General features: G+C 38.1%; 2 protein-coding genes and 1 long non-coding RNA gene across 6 annotated transcripts; 2 read left to right on the forward strand and 1 right to left on the reverse strand.

Annotated features, from left to right (window-relative positions):
• Nucleotides 1-6025: 6025 nt before the first annotated feature.
• Nucleotides 6026-9371, forward strand: LOC112283213 (uncharacterized). 2 transcript variants are annotated; one of them, XM_024521655.3, is made up of 4 exons: nucleotides 6026-7619; nucleotides 7898-7988; nucleotides 8106-8615; nucleotides 8822-9371. In XM_024521655.3, exons 1-4 carry the CDS (start codon nucleotides 6772-6774, stop codon nucleotides 8921-8923), a joined length of 1551 nt encoding a protein of 516 aa, XP_024377423.1. In that variant the 5' UTR covers nucleotides 6026-6771; the 3' UTR covers nucleotides 8924-9371. The 2 variants fall into 2 exon arrangements, with proteins under 2 accessions (XP_024377423.1, XP_024377422.1); XM_024521654.3 differs by having other exon boundaries at nucleotides 6035-7619; nucleotides 8106-8651.
• Nucleotides 9372-9506: 135 nt separating this feature from the next.
• On the reverse strand, nucleotides 9507-15212 carry LOC112283212 (uncharacterized). Of its 3 annotated transcripts, none has more exons than XM_024521653.3 (19): nucleotides 15070-15212; nucleotides 14837-14927; nucleotides 14581-14693; nucleotides 14291-14420; nucleotides 14094-14162; nucleotides 13709-13834; nucleotides 13336-13398; nucleotides 13003-13119; nucleotides 12793-12867; nucleotides 12475-12660; nucleotides 12241-12387; nucleotides 11987-12103; nucleotides 11732-11893; nucleotides 11427-11624; nucleotides 11143-11328; nucleotides 10783-10947; nucleotides 10326-10673; nucleotides 9922-10157; nucleotides 9507-9792 (listed from the first exon to the last, which is right to left on the reverse strand). In XM_024521653.3, the coding sequence occupies exons 1-19, from the start codon at nucleotides 15210-15212 to the stop codon at nucleotides 9597-9599; spliced, it is 2868 nt and encodes a 955-aa protein (XP_024377421.2). In that variant the 3' UTR covers nucleotides 9507-9596. The 3 variants fall into 3 exon arrangements, with proteins under 3 accessions (XP_024377421.2, XP_073391096.1, XP_073391097.1); XM_073534995.2 differs by having other exon boundaries at nucleotides 11427-11627; XM_073534996.2 differs by lacking the exons at nucleotides 14291-14420; nucleotides 15070-15212 and having other exon boundaries at nucleotides 11427-11627; nucleotides 14094-14182.
• Nucleotides 15183-17645, forward strand: LOC141045568 (uncharacterized). Its single transcript, XR_016503392.1, has 2 exons — nucleotides 15183-15315; nucleotides 15596-17645. It is a non-coding gene; the product is annotated as an uncharacterized LOC141045568 (long non-coding RNA).
• Nucleotides 17646-21163: the final 3518 nt, after the last annotated feature.

The raw sequence follows: 21163 nt of genomic DNA on the forward strand, positions 1-21163 counted from the left end.
TTAAGTTTGGTGCAAAAAAATTCACTGAGAGGCAAAGAGCTTATTTATATATGAAAAGAGAATTTTGGGATATATTTATTACATTGAAGGCTAAGAGAAATTATTTAATAGGTACTCATGTGGTATTAGAGATTGATTGCTTGCGTCTACTTGAAATAGTTTTTAATTGTATTACACCAAATATTGATATGCTTAAATGGATTTTTTTTATTAAATCTCTAAATCCTATCTAAATGCATGTTATGGATAAAAAAAATTTAGTAGCACATATGTTATCTAAAGCTAGGTAATCAAAAGAAAAAGAAATGATTTCAAAAGAAAAAGATAGAGACTTAGTCCAAGGCTTTGCATTTGCCAAAAGTGGAAGAGACCAAGGTGATGAAGTTCTATGCTTCAAAATTAATTTTTATGAAGGGAGGTTGAAAGACATTCGCTTGTATTTGAGCACTATGAAGATGCAAGAAGATTGGTTGGATAAGTCCTTTAAGGATATTAGTCACTAATCCTACAACTATCTTTTACATGATGGGTTCTTATAAAAGAAACTAAAGAGAAGAAATAGTGTGCTATTGAGAGTGGTAGATGATTTGGTAATCAAACACAAGGTATTAGGTAAATTTTATGATACATTGTAGGCTAGGCATAGAAAAGTTTGGACTACCTATATTAAGATCAAGGAATGATATTGATAGAAGGACTTATACAAGAATATAGAAAAATTTGTGAGTTCTTATAAAGAGTGCCAATTGCAATCTAAGATGAGGTATAGAGATGGTTTATGCCTTATCTATCCACTTATTATTCATTTTCAATAGATGATTGATTTAATTATCATGCTAATAGAACTTTGAAAAATGAAGTATTTAATTTTAGCAAAAAAAAACTCTCCAATTATACAGAAAGGAGGACATTGAAGCCAAAATCTATAGAGGTGGTGTGTTGATTTATTTTGGAGGATATTATATGTCACTATGGAAACATTAGAAGAATGAAAGCAATTGGAAATAAGCTTGATGTGGTAGAAGTACAAGATTTTTTCACAAATATAGGGTGCAATTGAAATTGACCACATCTTATAATTTCAAAGCTAATAGTAAGAGTGAAAAGAGGTACCTTCCAATTATTCAAGCTTTGATCAAGGCATGTAGGAGTCAATTAAGATTGTGGCCTAGATTTTTGTTATTTGCTTTATAGATAGATAGAACTACTTATAGCACAATTACTCGCTACATGATAGTAAAGTTGATATTGGAACAAAAGCCCTTAATTCCAATAGAAGGGTCTATTTCTTCTTGATTGTTTTTATCTTGAAAAGTTGATATTGATATGGAGAGATTATTGGAGCTTTGAATTTGTTAATTAGAGAGATTTCTTAAAAATCATCAAGTTACTATAGAAAGGCTTAAAGCAACAAGATTGAACAATAAAGAGAAGTTCAATAAAATTCACCAGTTGAAGCCTAAAGAAATTAAAGAAGGTGATTGGATTTTGATTTATGATAGTAGTTTGATGCACCAATATTCTATTATTTGTAAGTTTGCACTACGTTAATTTGGATCCTATGTAGTAGTTGAAGTGCATGAGAATGTAACTTAATTTCTATGAGAATTAGATGGGATATCATTGAACATAAGGATTGCAAGAAAGTAAATTAAAAATGGAGATTGGGAGAGGGTTAGAGATATAGATTTTTTGCATTAAAGATTTTATTTATGTACTTTAATAATTTGAAGTTTATTGTATGAATTAAGATCAATAAGCTAAAATTTACCTAAATTATATTAGTAATATGTCAATTATAAGTATTTTAATAAGATGTGATTTGAGTTTAAGATTTAAGTTAGGAATTGGATACACCTTAACACAAGAAAGAAATTAGTCTAAATTTTGTACTTAATCTTTGGCTATCTTTTTATATTTGACTTTATTTAGAAATATTATACTTTTTATAATCTACTTATAATCAAAGATCCTATATTCTAGGATTAAGATTTATTATAAATATTTTTGATGCTCCAAATATAAGTATTATAATTCTTTGTTGATTAAATATTCTTCTTCAAAGAAAAGAAAATAAATTTTCTTCAAAATAATAATTTTAAAAATGCACATATAATAATGTATGAATTAATGGATCAATAATACAAATAATGTTTGATGGATCAAAACCAATATATATGTCTTCTTTGTTGATGAGCTCCAATGGTACACTGCTGAGGTTTTGATACTAGAACCCAAGCATGGCAACCTAACATTTGTAGGTAAAATATATTAGGAACATAATCTAAAATGAATTCTTGTGGTGTAATAATTTCAAGAAAAGAGATAGAAGCATATTAATGCCTCAGCATGTAAAATTATATGATGCCATATAGATGCACATAAATTTATATGCATGATTGTAGAAGCTCTTTCTTACAAGAAACAAGATCCTGAACCTCAAACCATTGAGGAAGCAATGTGTTGCTTTGACTTATTAAAATGGAAAAATGTCATTGAAGAAGAGTATATCTCTTCATATGAGAGAAAAGTCTTTTGTCCAATTGTAGATACTCTTATATATTGCCCTATAGAATATAAGATGGTATTAATATACAAGCACGATACCAAAGGTCAAATAATCTACTATAAAGCTTATCTTGTTGCCTAAGGATTTATCCAAAAATTAGGCATTGATTATAAATCCACATATTGTCTAGTCATGGATTCAATTATATTTTAATATATTATTGAAATAGTAGTCTATGCTACTCTTGAGATGTGTTTCATGGATGTGGTAACTACATATTTGTATGGTTCTTTTGATGTACATATTTATATGAAAGTTCTACCTAGTTTGGAAACAAAAACTCCAGAAGCACCTATTCAAAGATGATATTGTGGTACTAAATTACATAAGGCCTTGTATGGTCTAAAATAATTTAGACATATGTGGTATCAACGTCTCTGAGATTATTTAATTACAAATAAATTTATAAGTGATCTACAAATCCTTTGTTTGTTTATCAAATATGATAAAAACTAGTTTTGTGATCTTTGTTGTATATGTTAATGATCTTAACCTACTGGATACTAGATCTGCATGTATTGTACCTATTAACCTACTTATCTATAAATTTGAGATGAAAATGCTAGGAAAAAAAACTTTCTATATTTGTCTTCAAATTAAACATATTAAATATGGTAGCATTATTTTCTACCAACTAATGTATATTAGATAAATCTTATTGAGATTCAATATGATTGATGCTTATCTATTATCAAGACCAATAATTTAATGTAGTTATGATGGTGATGATCCATACCATTTGTGCAAGGAGGAAGAAGAAATAATACGAGATCAATATCTATACCTTATAGGAATTGAAACACTTTTATATTTAGCTACATCTACAAGTGTCGATATTGCATTTGCAGTTAGTGTTCTTATAAGATACAATGCACGTCTAATAATATGACATTGGAATGGCATCAAATATTTATTACATTATTTAAAAGACATTGAAGACTTTAAAATATATTATACACGATCTGCAAATCCAAAGTTGGTTGGATATTAAGATGCGAGATATAAATCTGATATTGCAAAAGCTAAATCTCAAAGAAGCTATGTATTCTTAAGACATGGAGTTGCAATATTAAGGAAATCAGTGAAATAAACTATAATTGCAACTTTATCTAACCATGCAAAAATTATTGCCTTACATGAAGCAACTTGAGAATGTATTTAGTTGCGATCAATTGATAAACTCATTTAGATAACCTATAGACTTTCATATGATAATTCTTCAATTATTTTACATGAAGAAAATAGTGCTTATGTTACACAAATGCAAGTTGATTTCATTAAAGGCAATAAGAAAAAGCATATTGATCCAAAATATTTTAGTTATATCCATGACTTGGTTATTGATCAAGCCTTTAAAATTAAAAAAAATTAAATCTATAAATAATCTTATTGATTTCTACACCAAAGCTCTTTCTTTGTGCACCTATTGCCGACTTATTTATGGCATTGATATTAGGCAACTTACTTTTCTTAAGAAAAAAAGTTAATGAATTTTTTAAATAATTAAGAAAAATGAAGTTGTACTCTTTTTTCCTCATCTATGGTTTTTGCCCTTGAATGTAATAAGATTTTTTCAGATAAGGTTTTAATGAGACAACAACTGTTAATCATGCAAGATTACAAAAAAGTATAGATTATAATTCTATGCAAATTCTATCTTATATAAATATTATAATAAGCAAGGAGGAGTTTTGAGAGCATTAAATGTAGCCAACACTCTCCATAACATTCACTATAGTTACAACAAATATTGTAGCTATAATGTTTAGAATGTAGTGGGGAGAAATTGCTTATCCTCTCTTTATTATATCAATACATAGTTTTGTTTAGAAGCTCTCTTTTCTTCTATATATTCTCTTATGTGTGTGTGTATGTGTGTGTTTTGTATGTATGTACATTACTTCTAGCTACTCTTATGTCTCTCTATAAAACATTTTCAACATATACAAGAATATGTTAGTGACAACAAAATTGATTATACTTTCAATAAAGTAAATAGGTCAATATATATACACTTATCATAAATATAGTTCATGAATGAAATCATATCAAAATTAGAACCTAACATATTTTGTTTTAATAAAGATATATCTATAGGTGTAATGTGCCAAATTGATATATTGTTATTAAGCTTGATAATTCAAATTCAGAAAATCTGCTTTTGATTGTCATTCATGTGCTTCAGACAATCACAAAAAATGGCTAAACATTCTATAAATTTACACACCACAATTGAAAAATGGTAGATAAAATATGTTGATTAGAAATACATTATGCATGATACAGTTCTAATAACAATTCAGCAAACCAATTGATAACAAATTGATAATTCTTATAACAAGATCTCAATTGTTCTGAACACATACACACTGACATCAAATTACAATTGAAGCACATCAAGGCAAAACTTCTAATGTTAACCTCCATCACAAAACTTCTAATGTTAACCTCCATCATTTTATAAATGAATGCATTAATGCAATAATACTACTTTCAAGGAAATGATCAAACAAATAAACATTCAAAAATTACACATACCAAGAAAAGACCAACAGAAGTGACGAAACTCAAAAACTCAAAGAAAATTGTCAAAAAAGAGAAACAAACAAACAAACAAACAAACAAAATAACAGATACATTAGCAATTTATTTTTGTTATTCCGAACTTAAAAAAAAAAAACGTAGTTAAGTTTGGCTACAATTCCTCCTCCAGATTTAAACAGTGGTCCCAAAAACACCCTCATTAATACAGTCAGCAACGTATCACGAGTCAAAACGAACTCTCTCCCTTTATGATAGTATTTTGGTTTTTTTAATGTTTTGTGATTTTGTCTTTTTGCAGTCCCTCTCCAATGAACGGCCAACTAAAATTATCCTCCCTACATCTATCCATCCATCCGTCCATCCATTTATTCACCCACCCATCCATCAAACCTTCCACATATTCATCCTAATACCCATTCATCCAGCCGTCCACTCAACCTTCCATATATTCATCCATATACTCAGTCATCCATCGATCATACACACATTCATCTAACCACCCATTCAACATTCCACATTTTCATTCATCCATGTATTCATCCACTCGTTCCTCATAATTTTCTACCCAGGGTACCCATGCATTCTTAATATCCTTAGTATTCTTATGGTGAAGCAAGCACGGCGGCAGGCTTTTGTCAAGGCAGGCAGGCGCGCATGGCATGGCAAGGCGGGGGGGGGGGGAGGGTTGCATGGCGCACTTCCGCTGCAATCAATCAGTCTGCGCTGTGGATTCATTCGCAGCCACGTTGGCATCGCTGAACCCCCAGTCTCCGTCACTCTGAATTCAACCCCGCCATCCACTTTATTATATTCCCGGCACGGCGTCTGGAATGGGACAATATCACATCACATCGCCTTTAGAACCGGTCAACATCAGGATGTCACTCGCAATAATGAGGTGGGGGAGCTCTTGGGTCGCGGTTTTTTTTGCCTTCCCCTCATTGACGGGCGTCTACCATTTTCGGATTCGAATTCTCTCCCGAAGCGTTATTTTATTTTATTTTTTTTTTTTTTCTATTATGAATCGGACACTGGTTGATTTCGTACGGCTGATTTTGCTCCCACTTCTTTGATCTCCCTGCTCATCGTACTATCACTGTACCAAGCTACAAAATCAGTGCTGCGCAGGGTGTTGTTGCGGAGATTCTGTGCATTTCGTTGATGAGCAATCGAGGAATTATGTGAGGATATATACATATATTTATACTTTAAAAAATATGGCAGCTGAATCGGGTGCTAGTTTTGCACATGAGTCGTAATCAAAAATGTACTTCGGTGGAGGGATCATGATAGGAGGGATCCGTTAGATGGGATATTCCATTACGAAATGTTGTTGGGGCCTCTTGAGCTGCTGGGGGGGATCCATATCTTGAGTTTGGACCGTGAGAATGATGGAAATTACTGAGGGTTTCGTCGGTGCTTGGTGGGGGTGCTGAGGTGATCGAATTCCATCGCGCGCTGATATAGATGTTCATCTCACGCTTCTCCTGCCAGTGAATTCGTGGCTCTCGTAGATTAAGAACGATGCACGTTGAAAGCTCCAAATCGTAGTAGAGACGTACTCTTTCAATGATCTTTGACGACGTTGGAATCTGAAAAGCGTGAGTTTGCAAATCGCTTAGATTGAGCAGTGACAGTGTGAAGCCGTTGTTGTAGCTATGGCGAGAGGGGAACATGGTGGCCAGACCAGTACTAGCGGGTTGCTTGGGGGATTATCGCCTCAGATAGAGGAAAAACTAAGTGGTAACAGGAAGCCTTGCTTGATGTTCACAGTAGCTTGCGTGCTTTCTAGTATTTTTGCTTTATCGGCGTTGTCCATCATCACGAACTCATGCGAGGAAAGAATCAGTGCGTCTACGTTTCGATCTGCCTCGATGGAAAGGATGGCACAAAATTACCGAATGCATTCGTTTTATAGCAGCGAGGATCACTCACCCAGCAAGAAGAGGAAGATCGATTCAGAGGAAATTGTGATCGACGATGTGTTCAAGAAAAGCTACAACACGAACTTGAAAAACATTGTCTTCGGGATCGCGGCATCGTCCAAGCTGTGGCAATCGCGGAAGTATTATGTGAGAGAATGGTGGCAGAAGAGAACGATGCGAGGGTACGTGTGGCTAGAGACGCCGATAAACGGGACTTGGGACGAATTCGCACCCCCTTTCAAAATCAGCGCCAACACCTCCCAGTTTAAGTATTCGCGTCCGAAAGGCAACCGGGCTGCGTTGCGCTTGACGCGCATTGTCACGGAGACATTCAAGCTGGGGCTGAAGAACGTGGATTGGTTTGTCATGGGTGATGATGACACCATCATTTTCACAGACAATCTTGTGCGTATGCTGTCAAATTACGATCCCAAGCAGATGCACTACATTGGCAGTCACTCTGAGAGCCATGTCCAGAATACGCGGTTTTCCTACAGCATGGCCTATGGTGGCGGGGGATTCGCCATCAGCTATCCGCTCGCCAGAGCCCTCGCTACGACGCAGGATGGCTGCCTAAATCGGTACTGCTCCTCTCTACAGTTTCGATTGATCGGCCGATTATATTGCCTCAAATCTGCAAAATTAATTTTCCGAAGATTGCAACTGACAGTCTCCCGAGCTTCGAATTCTCGAAAGCGTAATGATTGTCATTTTTGTCCAGTTCGGACACTTTTTGTGGATTCTACTCTGATGACAAAGTGTGGAATAAGTAGGCGATATGCAATTAGTTCGAAAATTTGATCATACCCTTTTTTATATGTGATTGTTCGCTGGTGCTTCATTTCGACCTTGTTTCCAGATATCCGGAGCTATTCGGGAGTGATGATCGGGTTCATGCGTGTATTACAGAACTTGGAGTTCCAATTACGAAGAATCAGGGGTTCCACCAGGTAACACTCAGATTTTTCCCTGTACAGATTGTTGGAGTGTTGAAGGTTTTGACAAATGGTGGTGTCAGATTTGTATCAATCCGTCACGATCGCGCAATCTGTTTATGCATTTCGCAGTTTGACATTCGGGGAAATCCGATGGGTCTGTTGGCGGCACACCCAATGACGCCAGTGCTGTCGATTCACCATTTGGACATAATCGGGTCGCTTTTCCCGAGGAAGAGCCGGCTTGTAGCCCTGCGACTTCTGATGAGAGCGGCCAGGGTCGAGCAAGCTAGCATGTTCCAGCAAACCATCACGTACGCCCAGCAGAGACGATACTCATTCTCAATCTCCTCCGGTTACGTGGTGCGCGTTTACCAAGGTTTCGTGGCCCCGTGGGAGCTCGAAGAAGCTCCGCGCACCTTCTACTCATGGTATGGAAGTAAGAACCACGATCATTTCCCTTTTGACGTACGAGAGATTCCCGACGATCCTTGTGAGAAGCCCACCCTATTCTTCCTGTCCAAAAGGTTTTTGAATAATACCGCTTCGGGGTGCATTGAAACCGTCTACCTCAAGCATAGGCTCTCCGAATCGAATTCAAATGGCTGCGACGAGAGAATCAACTCTGTGGAGAGAATTCGTGTCCGTAGTACCCCTCTAGATCATTCTTGGTTTATGGTGAAATTTTCTTACCCATTTTAATGTTTTTCAAGCTCACTTCTGATAATGCATAGCTACTGTGACCTTCTTTCAGTTCGGGGTTAAGGTTTGTTGATCGAGTCCTATCCCTCTTTATTATCTTTCTTATGGGCTTCGTTTGCTTGCACAATGTGTATTCGTGATTCCAGCCGCGAAGACTTTGCGGGAGAGTCGAAATGTGGAAGAATGACACAATCGACATCTTTGTAAGACCCTGTCAACAAGGTGAGCTTGTTGTCGGGGTTCATTAGATTTAGAGATAGACAGACCCTCAACTCCTTCAAACAATATTTACAATCATGAGGAGCTCAAAAGGTGATCGGACTATATGTTTGGAGCTAAGTTAGCAAGGTGAGGGTAAAGCTTCATTTCTAAGACAGGCCGTTGGGAGCCTTTCGTTGCCACGTCGTGCTGTTGACAAAAGCAGCACAAGTTTCGACAATCACATATGAAGATCTGGCAGCTTATTTAAATTCAACAGAGATTTGAATTGGGACGAAGACTTCAAAGCAAAGGCCGGTATAGGGCCACATGGTGGAAGGGGCGTGAGTGTCACTTCCTTGTGATGCAGAGTAGAAGCTAAGAACTGCAGGGAGGAAGCACACAAAAGAAAGTAATTCGTTTCTAGTGTGAGATCTGTAAAATCGCACCTCTTTGATGAGAATAATTTTGGACAAGGAACCTATGAAGTTTCGCTTACTGCCAGGGGCCTTGCTGTTGCTTTGATTGGTTGTTGTCGAGTAGCAAGAAGGAATTGGTTATTAGTAAGACGAGCAAACCTCCTGCAGAGCCATCCCAAAGCTGACGCCGTCCACAATGAAACCATGGAATGGTATTTTGCTGTTCGCCTGTTGTGTGATAGAAGCCTAAATGAGATACAGCAACCATAATGCATCATGTTATTTGTCGGGCAGAAAATATATCTCATGACTTAGTAGCAACAAGTGAGCGGCGGAGGCCTGTGGAGGCGGAGCTGGGCTTGCGAAAATGTCGCAGGACGCTGCCTCCTGTGGAAGGTCTGAAGGGTAAGTGGACAGGGAAAGGCTGAGGCAAGCCGTGAGGTCCCCCTAGATAGACATTGGGTCGTTTCTCTGCTCGAGAGGTGACATTGGGTGTCGTCCTGCACTCCCACATATGCACATCAATGGTGAGTTTCTCATCTTTCACTCTAGCTGATGAATTGTTTTTTGTAATTTCAAAGACTAATAGTGCAATCGCAAAGACGGTGCCAAGTATCGTGGGACTTTACTTCGGTCTCTTGCCAATTGATGGGTGATGTAGCGCTTCTTGATAGTCCCGCTCCTCTTGCTGCAAAGCTTGCCGTTGCGATTCAATCTTACGAACCACCGCACTTTCTCTTTTCTTGAACGCTAATTCCCTTGCTGCCGCTTCCGTTGGGGGCTCTCCAGCAGCCAGTCGTAATTGAGCTTCATCGAGCTGGTTCCATGCGTCTTCTTTCTCTCGACTCATCGCCATCGCTTTAGCCTACACAAGTTTCTTACCCAAGAAATGAACTTTATACAAAATCTGCAACATATGGCGGAAAGCATTGCTGAAGAGAACTTCACTTCTGTAAACGTAAGAAAATGATAGAAACCAGTGAAACGGAGCAGAAATCTGGGGGGTCAGTTTTTGTGTGCAGAATGGGAGTACCTGAACAAGAGCGAGTTCAGAGATGGTTGCAACCACCGCGCGGCTTGTAGTGATCCGTTGCCGCACAGTATCGTTGAGTTTTTTGCTCAGTTCTATGCCCTTCACCAATTTCAGAGCCCCCTGTATCGTGGAGGTCTCCAGCAACTCTGTCAACTCTTCCAGAATGATGTCTTTCTCGGTGGCCTGGTTTTCTTTCTGATTTATAAACGCTTGCGTTATCCGGGCCTTGCGTTCTAGATCCATAGGTTTGTGATCATGCCCTTTCAACTGGCGCCATCGCTTGGTCTTTTCCAAGGGATTCTCGCACAAGTCTGAGAGCTGCGCCAGTTTGACTTGTGCTTTATGGACCTACCCAACGGTTGAGTAATTTGTGCCCACTTTCTCAGTCGGAAATGTATGAATCGAACTTACAGATCATTGTTAAGACGATTGATCATGACTCATTTTAGAAGTGCACCTGCTTTTTAAGGGACCTGAATTCTTCATAGAGAGCCGTGGGATCAGGAGTAATTCGTTTCTCAGTGGCAATGTCTGCTGCGACGCTCTTGCACTCACGGCGAAGTAATGCAATTTCGCCCAGCCGTCTAAGATGGTCTAGCTCTGAAAATTTCATTAAATCAGCCTGAAATCATGAGAACAGAAACATCGATCAACATGACACTATAATTTTCTTCTTCCACCGAGTAAAGCCCTTAATTCATCCTTGGTTGATTCCTATACATCTTTACTCCAGGCTCAAGGTAATCACTGACTTATCACAATTAGATCTGATATACTTCAGGTCATAATGAAGAGTGCAGGTGGCTCGCCAGCGGACCTGCACATTCGCTTTCTCGTACAAAATAGTCAGCTCGTCGTTCCGATCTATCACATTGAGGCCATATTTATTTCGGTCTTTAATGTGAACGGCGTATAAAGCTTGCATCTTTTTCTGAGCAATGACATTTTTTTGAAGCGATTCTTTCAACCGCTTCCTTTCCAGCTTGAGTTCACGAGCAATGAACTGACACAAATCCAAGAGCAACCCATTTCTAAGTTATGATATAAACATTCTGCATGCTGTAGAATTGCATCTGCATAACTTAGAGGCATGCTGGAGACCTTTTTTTGCGCCAGAACTATGAAGCACTTGTTGATATCTATTTTCACACAGCCACAAGCTTGCTGGCTGTCAAGAACGTGTTTGTGAAGCCTGTTGAAGATCTTCATCTTGTGGGTAACATCATCGTGAAGATATTCCGCCTGTTTCTGTGCGGGGTTTATCTTATCCTCCATCTCCATCAACTTAACGTTGCTTTCCTGCTTCGAAGAGGAATTATTTCATTCGGAAGCTTCAAGGATATCAGGAGATAAGGTTTAAGTAATATTGTGTCTTCAAATTGCAGAATGGTTGAGAAGTTGATTACATCGACAAGTCGCAGATATTTGTTGCGTTGACTGCGAATGTCGTTGTAGAGTAGAATGTTGGCTTGGTATTCCTTGTTTAGTTGCTCCTCCCGTTTAAGAAACCCCTTGTGATAACTCTTCTGTGTTTCGATTGTCTTCAGAGTTTTCTTCCACATCATATGCTACATCGATTGAAACGAGAACATGATGTTAACGAGGGGGATGGAGATGATTTCAAACATCCATTAGGGAGGGAGGGTGGGGTAAGCAATAACCTTTTCCGATACAACACGTTGAAAACGTTCACATGTCAATTTCAAATGGTTGTAGCGCTTTTGATTACTGTGATCTTCTGCAGCACACTTTATCAATTCTTTTTCCAGCACCTCCACCTGCAAGTCATGTCACAGAATTCCTTTCTTGCAGATCTATTTTTGGTGGGTCTAATCTTTAAAAAAGGATAATGAAATAGGCTGTGGTTGCCAATGAGTTGCAGCATCGGGCTGAAAGTGGGTAGGATAGATCATACCCGTTGGTTACATTGGCGCACTTGTTTGAGAATATTGTCTCCTAAAAGCTCTGATTTTCTCAAGCTTCGCATCATGAAGTCGACTTCTCCGCGAATGCCGACCACTAGCTCTTCCTGTTTTATGCTCTCTTCTTCCGCGGAAATGAACTGCATTTTGGCCGCAGATATTCAATCCGTGACCACGATATCATTGGAAGCAGGACAGAGAACTGGGCACATCACAATGAAACGAACCTCCTTTTGAGCGTTCTTCTTCTCTTGGCTATAGCTGGGAATGCTTGCTTGAAGGCTTTCCAGCGCTTGATGGACTTGTTGAAGTCTGGTGTGATCCCTATCCCGCTGCCGCAAGCTTCTGCTGTGCAGCTCTTGAGCGTATTTCAAGTCCGACAACTTGCCCATCAGCTGCAGGTCCAAGTACATCTATAACAGTAGCAATTCACACACGAGGAATTAGGATTACAATTTGAAGCCGTCAATTTAGTGGGCCGGCCGGCGGTTTAGTGATCGTGGTGCTACTCAATCTTTCACATGTAATGCATTGTAGATGGATACCTGATCATTGAGGTGATTCTCGGCGTCAGCTTTTGCAGTCTCCAGATCTTTGGTTAAGACGAGCGACATTTTTTCCTACACAATGTTGGAGCCCTAACCTTGTGAGGTCCTAATTTTCAGCTACTTCAGGCGATCTAAGCTTGAGAAAGGCAAGCTGGATGCAGGAGAAGGTAAAGTAGTACAGCACTCTTATGACCAATTAAGTCCTACTTGCTCTTGTTCATGCAATTGTGTCTTGTGGAAATCGCAAACTGCATTGACATGCTCTTCCTTCTTCACTTTGATTAAATGTTTTGCGTTGAGCAACTGTTTCTCACACTCTCCAACCTGCGAATGCTGATCATCTCTTAGTGTGCTGTGAATGCTGATGTGTATACTGACTAATGATCCACATTCATGGGATCGAATCAAGAGGATTCTTTAGACAAAATACCATAGAGCTTGTGACACGCAGTAAGCTCATAATATATATAAGTGTCTACTCATGGTTTGCGTAATACAGGAGTGTCATCGCCTGGGGAATGTAAATGTCGAGTGTCGAACCTTGCCAGTCCACTTCTCTAACTGCACACGAGAAACTTTGATGGCATTGAGTATAATATCAACCTACACCAACAACACGTTGAATCGCATTAATTCTCAACTGATACATTCAACTCGTTAGATCCTGACTACAGCACATAATTGAGGAACAGTAGCTTTAGAAATACATGAGTGGTTTCATCGTTTGAATATCTAATGATTGCATCAGGAAATCAATACCTGCTCCACTTCGGGGCTTTGGGTTTCTGCAAGATGTGGAGACTCAATGATTCTTCTTAGGCAGAAGTTCATGACTGCCAACGTTAATTCATGACTGCTAACATCAATTCTGTAATAATGACAACGTAAGTGAAGTTTGGATCCAACTCTGGACCTGTTTTTTCAGTGTCTCCGTTTTGCCAGCAAGGTCCTCCATCTTGCTTTTGTAGTCGAACTTCGTAGGATTCAGAAGTTTCATATCCTCCATTAGCTGCGTGTGATTTGCTTTGCTGTCTTCAATCTGCAAATGCACAACAAGCTTCGGCCGTCACACGTAGGTCAACATGAGTATTCCAGAGAGCCTGCATTTTCAGCGTGCAAAACTTAATACAGAGCTCCTTGTGCAGAGGTCAAAGATATTTCTACAAAATTGGGCTCTTCTCTACTTTACTCACCTTTTTCAATTAAACTGCTTTCCAAGATTAATCCAGCAGTGATTTGTTATAAAGTAAATCAAGGAAGTAGGTTTGGGTGCCCAAGATGTACATGCGTAACCACACCTCCTTCCTACTCTGATCCAACTGCTTATCTCGTTCCTTGAGTTCTTCTCCAGCCGTTTGGATTTCTTGCTGCACCCACCAAAAGCCAGCTGTAGCACAAGATAGCATCACTTAGGCGTAGACATAATTCAGATGAAAACTTAAGGGCTGCTTCAAAAGTTATAGCTAATAAACTATAGTGGGCTAATTTCACCAACTTGTATTCGTGCAATGACAGGCTCTAAGGCAAAGACATGCTCCCGTCTAATCTCTTCAACTTTATCCCCATAGGTCTGTCTCATATGCTTCAGCTCGTCGAGTTCCAGCAGCGCTCTCTCGGCCCTCTCTCTGATCATGCGAGAATTGGTCCCAATTTAAGCTGGCAATTATCGCATAGATTAGACAATAATCTACCTACTGCTTCAGTTGAAGAAGATAAGGGAAGATATCCAAAAGTCAGGTATATAATCGAATAAAAAGCTAGAATCAGAAAGCGGAGGTGTAGTACGTGGCCATGGAGGCTTCGAAGTCAGCTTCTTCTGCATCCTCACTGATCATGGCTGCCGTTTCTTCCTCTCTCTTTGCCTCCTTCAGCCACTTTTCGAGTTTCTTCTCTTGTTGCTGCAACCAAAAGGTAATATACAGAGCATAAGACATGTAGGCGAAGTAGGTATGTACTTTTGACTGCCAATCACCAGCTTTGACTTGTGGGACCTAATAGGTAGTGCATTGGTGCACAATGTCAGGACATAGCAACAACTTACCTCCCTTTCCATGGTCAACTCAGTGTTTTCAGCAAAGATCTTCCTCTCGTGTATAATTTTTTGCCGTAAAACCGCTCGAAGTTCTTCAAATCTGAACCCATGCCAGCCCATACAATAATAGTTCAAGTGATAATTTAGACACTGTTTCTACATCACGCTTAGTTTGACGGCAACGAACTGAAGTATTTATCCCAGAACCAAGGTGAGACGACGCTTGGGAATCCGCGCAATACTTGTTTTTCAGTTGATCCCTTCTTTCAGGATTGAGACGACCCGTCTGGACAGCCAGCCGGAGGCAGCCATGGACAGCTTCAATCTTCTCGATCTTCAATAGACAGTAGCCTTCTGGGTTCGCAATCTCTGCAGGCTCCATCATTGTGCTTGCGGAACAATAATGCCAACGCAATTGTCAACGCGACTGAAATACGATCATGGAATAGCTTAAATCAGCTCTTGGGGAACCAATCTTCGTATGAACTGTAAGTGGGTGAAACGACCCGTCATGTTCAATGCCAAGGTCCATTCGCGCATATTCCTCCTGTTCATACGTTAGAGCAGTGTTTCAGAATATAGCTGCTGAGGTATGGATTTCCATCAATCACCCCTCACCCAGTTGTGTCTAATTAAGAGGCAGCATTAGTTATAAGTAGGTTAAGAGATAACTCACTCTCTTCACCCAGTTACACGAATTTGTTAATAATCACACAAAGCATATTGTACATCGCCACCATCACCAAATTTCCGAGTGGTCCTGTGTAGGAGAGCATTCGTGAGGTGTCCAGACTCTCGCCAATCTGGGTATTGGTTCCCGTTCAGCGCAGATATTACGCACTGCCTCTCCAAACAGACTCAAGCAAATTGGTGCTCGGCAGTTGCAAGTGCGACGATGATTCACTTCCCCCATCAACTTCATTGCAGTGGTTACGTAATAATCGTGGCAGGGTAGAGGAGGTCCAGATTGATTCAACAACAACGGCAGCCTCTCATGCAGCAACCCTAATGAGGCCTTCGGCTGAATGTACTTACGGAGTACATTCGTTAAGAGACAACAATCCGTCGCAAGCCAAAAAGGTGTCTCATTTCCGGCTTAGTATACGTCCAAGCAAGGCAGAAGACCAACTTAGAAGTTACAAATTCAGCCAACAACATGAGGCATGAATAACCGCCAACACGAAGTCCGGGGTTTGTAAGGTGTCCAGTAGCTGCTGAAAACGCTGTGAGCAAAACAGTGCTCTTTGTTGCTAGGAAAACCAGTTGGAGAAATAAGTTAAATCTATACAATGAACATTGCAAAGTGAATTTTGAACATTAATGACCGATCTTTTGAATATGAAAGTGATTCAGTCGCGTTGACAATTGCGTTGTGTGTATATATTGTATGTATATTATGTATCTGTGTGTATATTATGTATCTGTGTGTGTGTGTGTGTGTATATATCTTATTCCTGTCTCTCAGGGCTTGCGTGCCGACGGATGAACTCATTTCTTCAAACATTAAGATTGAGCCCCCTTTATCACCGAATATACACAAAACGTCGAAATGTGCGCGGCAGAAAAGATTTCTTTGAAGTACCACATCGTTGGTAAGCTGCCAACCGGATGTTCGAAGCAAAGGTGGGAACAAGTTTGCAATGCCCTTCCGTCAATGAGGTTGTTCAATCGACGACCCCTTCGAGTATAACTCAGTGTTTGGAATCGACGAAGCACAGGAGGAGCTCAAGTATTCCTCTATGCCACCGTATGGACTAAAGGCGGGAGGCCTCTACACCAGTTCCATCGCTAGCAGGATTTGTTGGTGAAACTCCCATGGCTCACTCGTGCATTGATAGATGCTTCAATTCAATCAGAGTGGTTCTGATAACTTCACAATTGGTCTCAATATGATCATACACGTCCCTACTTATTGCGAGATGCAAAAAATACCAACATCACCATGATCGGTTCGCTTACTGATGTCAACAGCAGCATCTTTAAATGCTCGTGTGACAGAGGTTGTCCAATGACACAGTGCAGGAGCTACATTGAAAACATGCACGATCTCAAGCAAAGCAAAGGTATTCCTTTTTTATAAGAGTTAAGCTCATTAGAAAGGAAAAAAATAAAAATGAGAAAATTACAAAGAGACAAATTCAGGCAGGAACAACAAGCGCTGTCGTTGAGGAAGAAGCGTCACGATAAAGACTTTAGGCGTCAAGGAAGCAAAGTGCGCAAAGATGAAAAGTAAGAAGTTGAATACGGAGGGGATCGAGGGAAACTGGGTGGCTGCCCGCAGACGAAAGGGCTGGCCACCATCGCGAGCCTCGCACGGGGAGTCTTGCCCACTTCTGCTCTCCTCGCCTTGTCATCACCAAAAGTTTTGTGCCCTTAGTGAAGAGGCTTACCCACTGCTGCTCGACTCGATTCGCCATCACCAATAGCTTTGGGCCCTCTCGCTTCCATGGACATGCACATCATGTAACGTTGCTCTGTTGTGTGCGAGTTGCGCCGTGGATAAGTAGCTGCTATAGGTCATTGCACTCAGTGTGCTTCTTCTTGAGACAGCTAGCTTCTAGACTAGCACGTAGCAAGAAGTAGTCTGCATAGGGCGCTGTGGATTGAGTGGATTGAAGCGCGAGCACATGAGTTCGAGGATTTATCGTGAAGGTCGAGATGATGCGTAGTTTGATATAACAGTAAGTTTGTTTGGACTGTTTGGATGAACAGTTGCTTTGCTGGTGTGCATGTGCCCGTGAGTGTTTGAAAGTAGGCCTGATTCGCAAGTTCCCATCCTTGAGTGAATTGTTGAGCAATTGCTCTACTCGGCTCTGCACTGTGTATCTTCCGTTCCCCAGCTTTCGGTTGCTTACCTACAGCAATCCGTTGGAGTTGCGCCTCTTTTTCCTGTGATCACTGTTTTCCCTGTATGTATATGTTCCTGATGTTGCGTTCGAAGCGTTGACAGTTATTCATTGCAAACTTACATTTCAGTTCAATTACACTACATTGGGCTGTTCTTGCGGATTCTGACTCAACTTCTTGACTACTTCACGATTTCTGTTCCTCAGAGGATACGAGTGGTTCATGAGTCATCGATATTGGTCGCAGAGTGCAAAAGCTAAGACAATATCTTCTGCAACTTTGCCTCGAATGGAAGACAGTCATGACTAGTGTAGCGGTTGCGCCTAGCTTAGCAACCTGGATCAATGCCGTGTTCATGGCTGTATGTATCAATCTATTTGTGAATGTATTGTCATGGTGGGGGAGATCCGCTTTAAGGGGGCAGCGTCGCATCAATCCATCTGACCCTTGGCTTGATGCAGTTTGGGGGAGGGTGACTTTAAAGCCCGAGCTTTAAAGTGAGTGGGGAGGCAATGTTCAGATATATCTCGATCAAAGAAGAGAGGTGTTTTGTGACAAGATTTCTAAAGATTATCTCCTTGGGATGTTTCTAACCTTATCCCACCAAAGATTCATGTAGTTGATTTGCAACTATCGGTGTTTTACTGCATTTGGGGCTTGAATTGCTTGCACTCGCAGACTGAGAGGTATTCGTTTGATGAACATGTGTTGTTTTCTCTACGGTGGTTCTGTGTGCAGGAACTGACGCAGTCATTGGTGTTGAACGAGCTTTGAACCAGTGCAGAGGTCAGTATTTCCGTTCTACTTAACTATTTATATTTTTCCATGGAAAGTTGGAGATTATACGAGTGTGGCGACTAGTCCGTGTTACCAACTCTACTACTGCTACCAATTTCGGGTTTTGCTGTCTGATAATAAAAGAAAGTAACTGTGACACACATAAATTTGAAGTTTAAATTTGAGGCCTGCAAGGTTGGTGGGAGTTTGTCATGGTGTGCTGTAAGATTTTCTCAAATAAAGGACAAGTTTACAATGTTAATGATTCAAAAGACATTTCATAAAAATAAAAAAATAAATGTGAAACACCAAAGTTACTTTTGAATTGTGTTGAATTGACTAAATCTATCAAAGAACATTTGAGCCTTAATTCTTCACAAAGGCCAAAATTTGAAAATATTTGTGAAAATTTGATAGTATTAAAGAAATGATTTTAAGTAGAAATTAGTATGGCCAAAGTATCATATTGTGGTTTGTCAAAGTAAATACTAATTAAAATATAGATTCACAACAAGCTTATAATAAATTGCTAGTCACTAACAAGCTTATAATAAGTTATATAAAAACTTGTAATAAACATGTATTGAATTAATTTTAATACAAATATTTACATGTTATGGTAATGGTTAGATATCTAAATATTAGTATAGGTTTTTAAAACTAGATTATAGTATAAAATGTAATTTTATTTTATTTTAGTTTATGTTTATTTGGGATTTAAGTTCTAAATGCATGTCAATTTATTTGAAGAAGAAGTATTGGGTAGAATACAATGCTTATTTTAAACTACACAAATATGTGCAAATGAAGCTAAGGTATTATATTTTGTTGGAATAGATGTTAAGGATAAGAATTTGATAAAAATAAATAAACAAGTGAGACTTCTTTCAAAGAAAGATGACAAAATAGAAATAAGTCAATATGTATATTAAGAAAGAAACTAGAATGGCTATTGCCAAAAGACAACAAAACTAGAGACCCTTGAAACTATACTAGAAGTAAGAAAGAAGTTGACAAGAGTGAAGAGGGTTTCACTCTTGTCTCTATATATACTATCTAATTAGGGGCTATGTGGCGATGTTCTATAAGGCCTCCAATATGTATTGACTTTGTAGGACACATGCCTTGACTTACAAGGCAAGTTTTTCTACATGTAGGCTACATAATTAGCTTAGTCTTTAAGCTAACAACATGTATGGTACATGGCCAACTTGTTGACCACGTTTCTAATCTAAAAAGTCAATTAAAGATACTTATAAAGTCAAAGTAACATCTATGAAGCTTCTAAAAAGCTTTTATAATAAATATTATAGAATTAACTTACTTTTATCTACTTTTATTTACTTCTACTTATTTATACATGTAATTATTAGCCTACATGCATATGTTCGTAACAATAGATGGAATAAATAATATAACAATAACAAATATATATATATATATATATATATATATTTAATAATATAAATTACATGTATAATGCATCGAGTTTTATTAAGTATATTAAAGGTAGTATTGATTGCTATACAATATTTTAGATCAATTTAATTTCAAATCAAAACCAAAGAATATAAAAGAAGCTTAAGAAATTTTTAGTTTGTTTTTAATAAAATATAAAGTACTTTTGTTCTTTGATGATATAAAGAATCAAGGTCAAATTAAAGGTATTGTATACATAGATGATTTATTTGCTAGTAATAGTAGCTCATTAATTGTGTGAACTAGAAGTTCAAAATTAATAGATTATTCTTTTATAAATGTTAATAAAATAAATATAAAAGAAATTAATAAAGAAATAAGTTTAAGTTTTTTATTATTTATTCTTATGGATATTGAGAGAAGGTGCACGACAAATTTATTGGGATTGATAAACAAAAACTATTAAATTATTCAATGGCCTACTTTTGAGTCTAATAGTAATGGCTTTATTTTTAAGAAGAAAAAAAAAGAGAATGAGATGTTGAAAATAAGTTTTACAAATGTTAAAAAGATAATAAGAGTTGAATAGAGATTAAATAAATAGTAATTTTAATATTTAGAATATACTAAGAATAAGCTTTGATAACTTAAAAGTTAAAAAAAAGAGTAATTTTTTAACATATGTCATTTTTTGGTAATGATGTGCATCCACAAGTCATGTTAAAAGAAAGATCATTATGAATGTAGGTCAATAATAAACAAAAAAATATTAAAATAAGATGTGATTTTTATATTAGATAAATTAATTTATCAATTATTGGTAAGCACAAAAAAATATAGAACTATTAGAAAGCTTAATCAATCATAAAGCATAAGTCAAAACATTGTTGAATTTGAAATAAAGTAGAAGTATATATAAATGTAAAACATGAATAAGAAGTATTGCAATAAATTTAGAGAAATGATAAAGTGATCCAAATTTTTACTAAATCAATTCATATGCGCCATTCCTTTGTTCCCAGCTATTTCCTTGTTTCCAACCGTTGCTCCTATTCCCAAAGTTCTTAGCCTTCTTCCCCGTCCTTAGCAATGGTTGAAAATGGAGAATGCCTAGGAACAAGGATTGGAGCTCCAAAGGTGCAATGATGCTTAAGATAGAGTGGATTGCTTTAGTAAAAATTTAGGTTGGTTTATCATTTCCCTAAATTTATAAATAAGATCATTTTTATGATTATTATGCAAATATATAAATAAATAACAATATATAATCATTATAATAAATAATTAGCCTTT

Source organism: Physcomitrium patens, chromosome 6 (assembly GCF_059467195.1).
Source record: "Physcomitrium patens ecotype Gransden chromosome 6, ASM5946719v1, whole genome shotgun sequence".
Taxonomy (NCBI): Eukaryota; Viridiplantae; Streptophyta; class Bryopsida; order Funariales; family Funariaceae; genus Physcomitrium; species Physcomitrium patens.

Bases quoted from the DNA above. Each gene is read 5' to 3' on its own strand.
- LOC112283213 (XM_024521654.3), top strand. From the start codon at position 6,772: ATGGCGAGAGGGGAACATGGTGGCCAGACCAGTACTAGCGGGTTGCTT. The intron at 7,989-8,105 runs GTAACACTCAGA...TGCATTTCGCAG, and splicing joins AGAATCAGGGGTTCCACCAG to TTTGACATTCGGGGAAATCC. The intron at 8,652-8,821 runs GTGAAATTTTCT...TCGTGATTCCAG, and splicing joins TAGATCATTCTTGGTTTATG to CCGCGAAGACTTTGCGGGAG.
- LOC112283212 (XM_073534995.2), bottom strand. From the start codon at position 15,212: ATGATGGAGCCTGCAGAGATTGCGAACCCAGAAGGCTACTGTCTATTG. The intron at 12,868-13,002 runs GTAGGACTTAAT...AACATTGTGTAG, and splicing joins AATTGCATGAACAAGAGCAA to GAAAAAATGTCGCTCGTCTT. The intron at 12,661-12,792 runs GTATCCATCTAC...CTACTGTTATAG, and splicing joins AGAATCACCTCAATGATCAG to ATGTACTTGGACCTGCAGCT.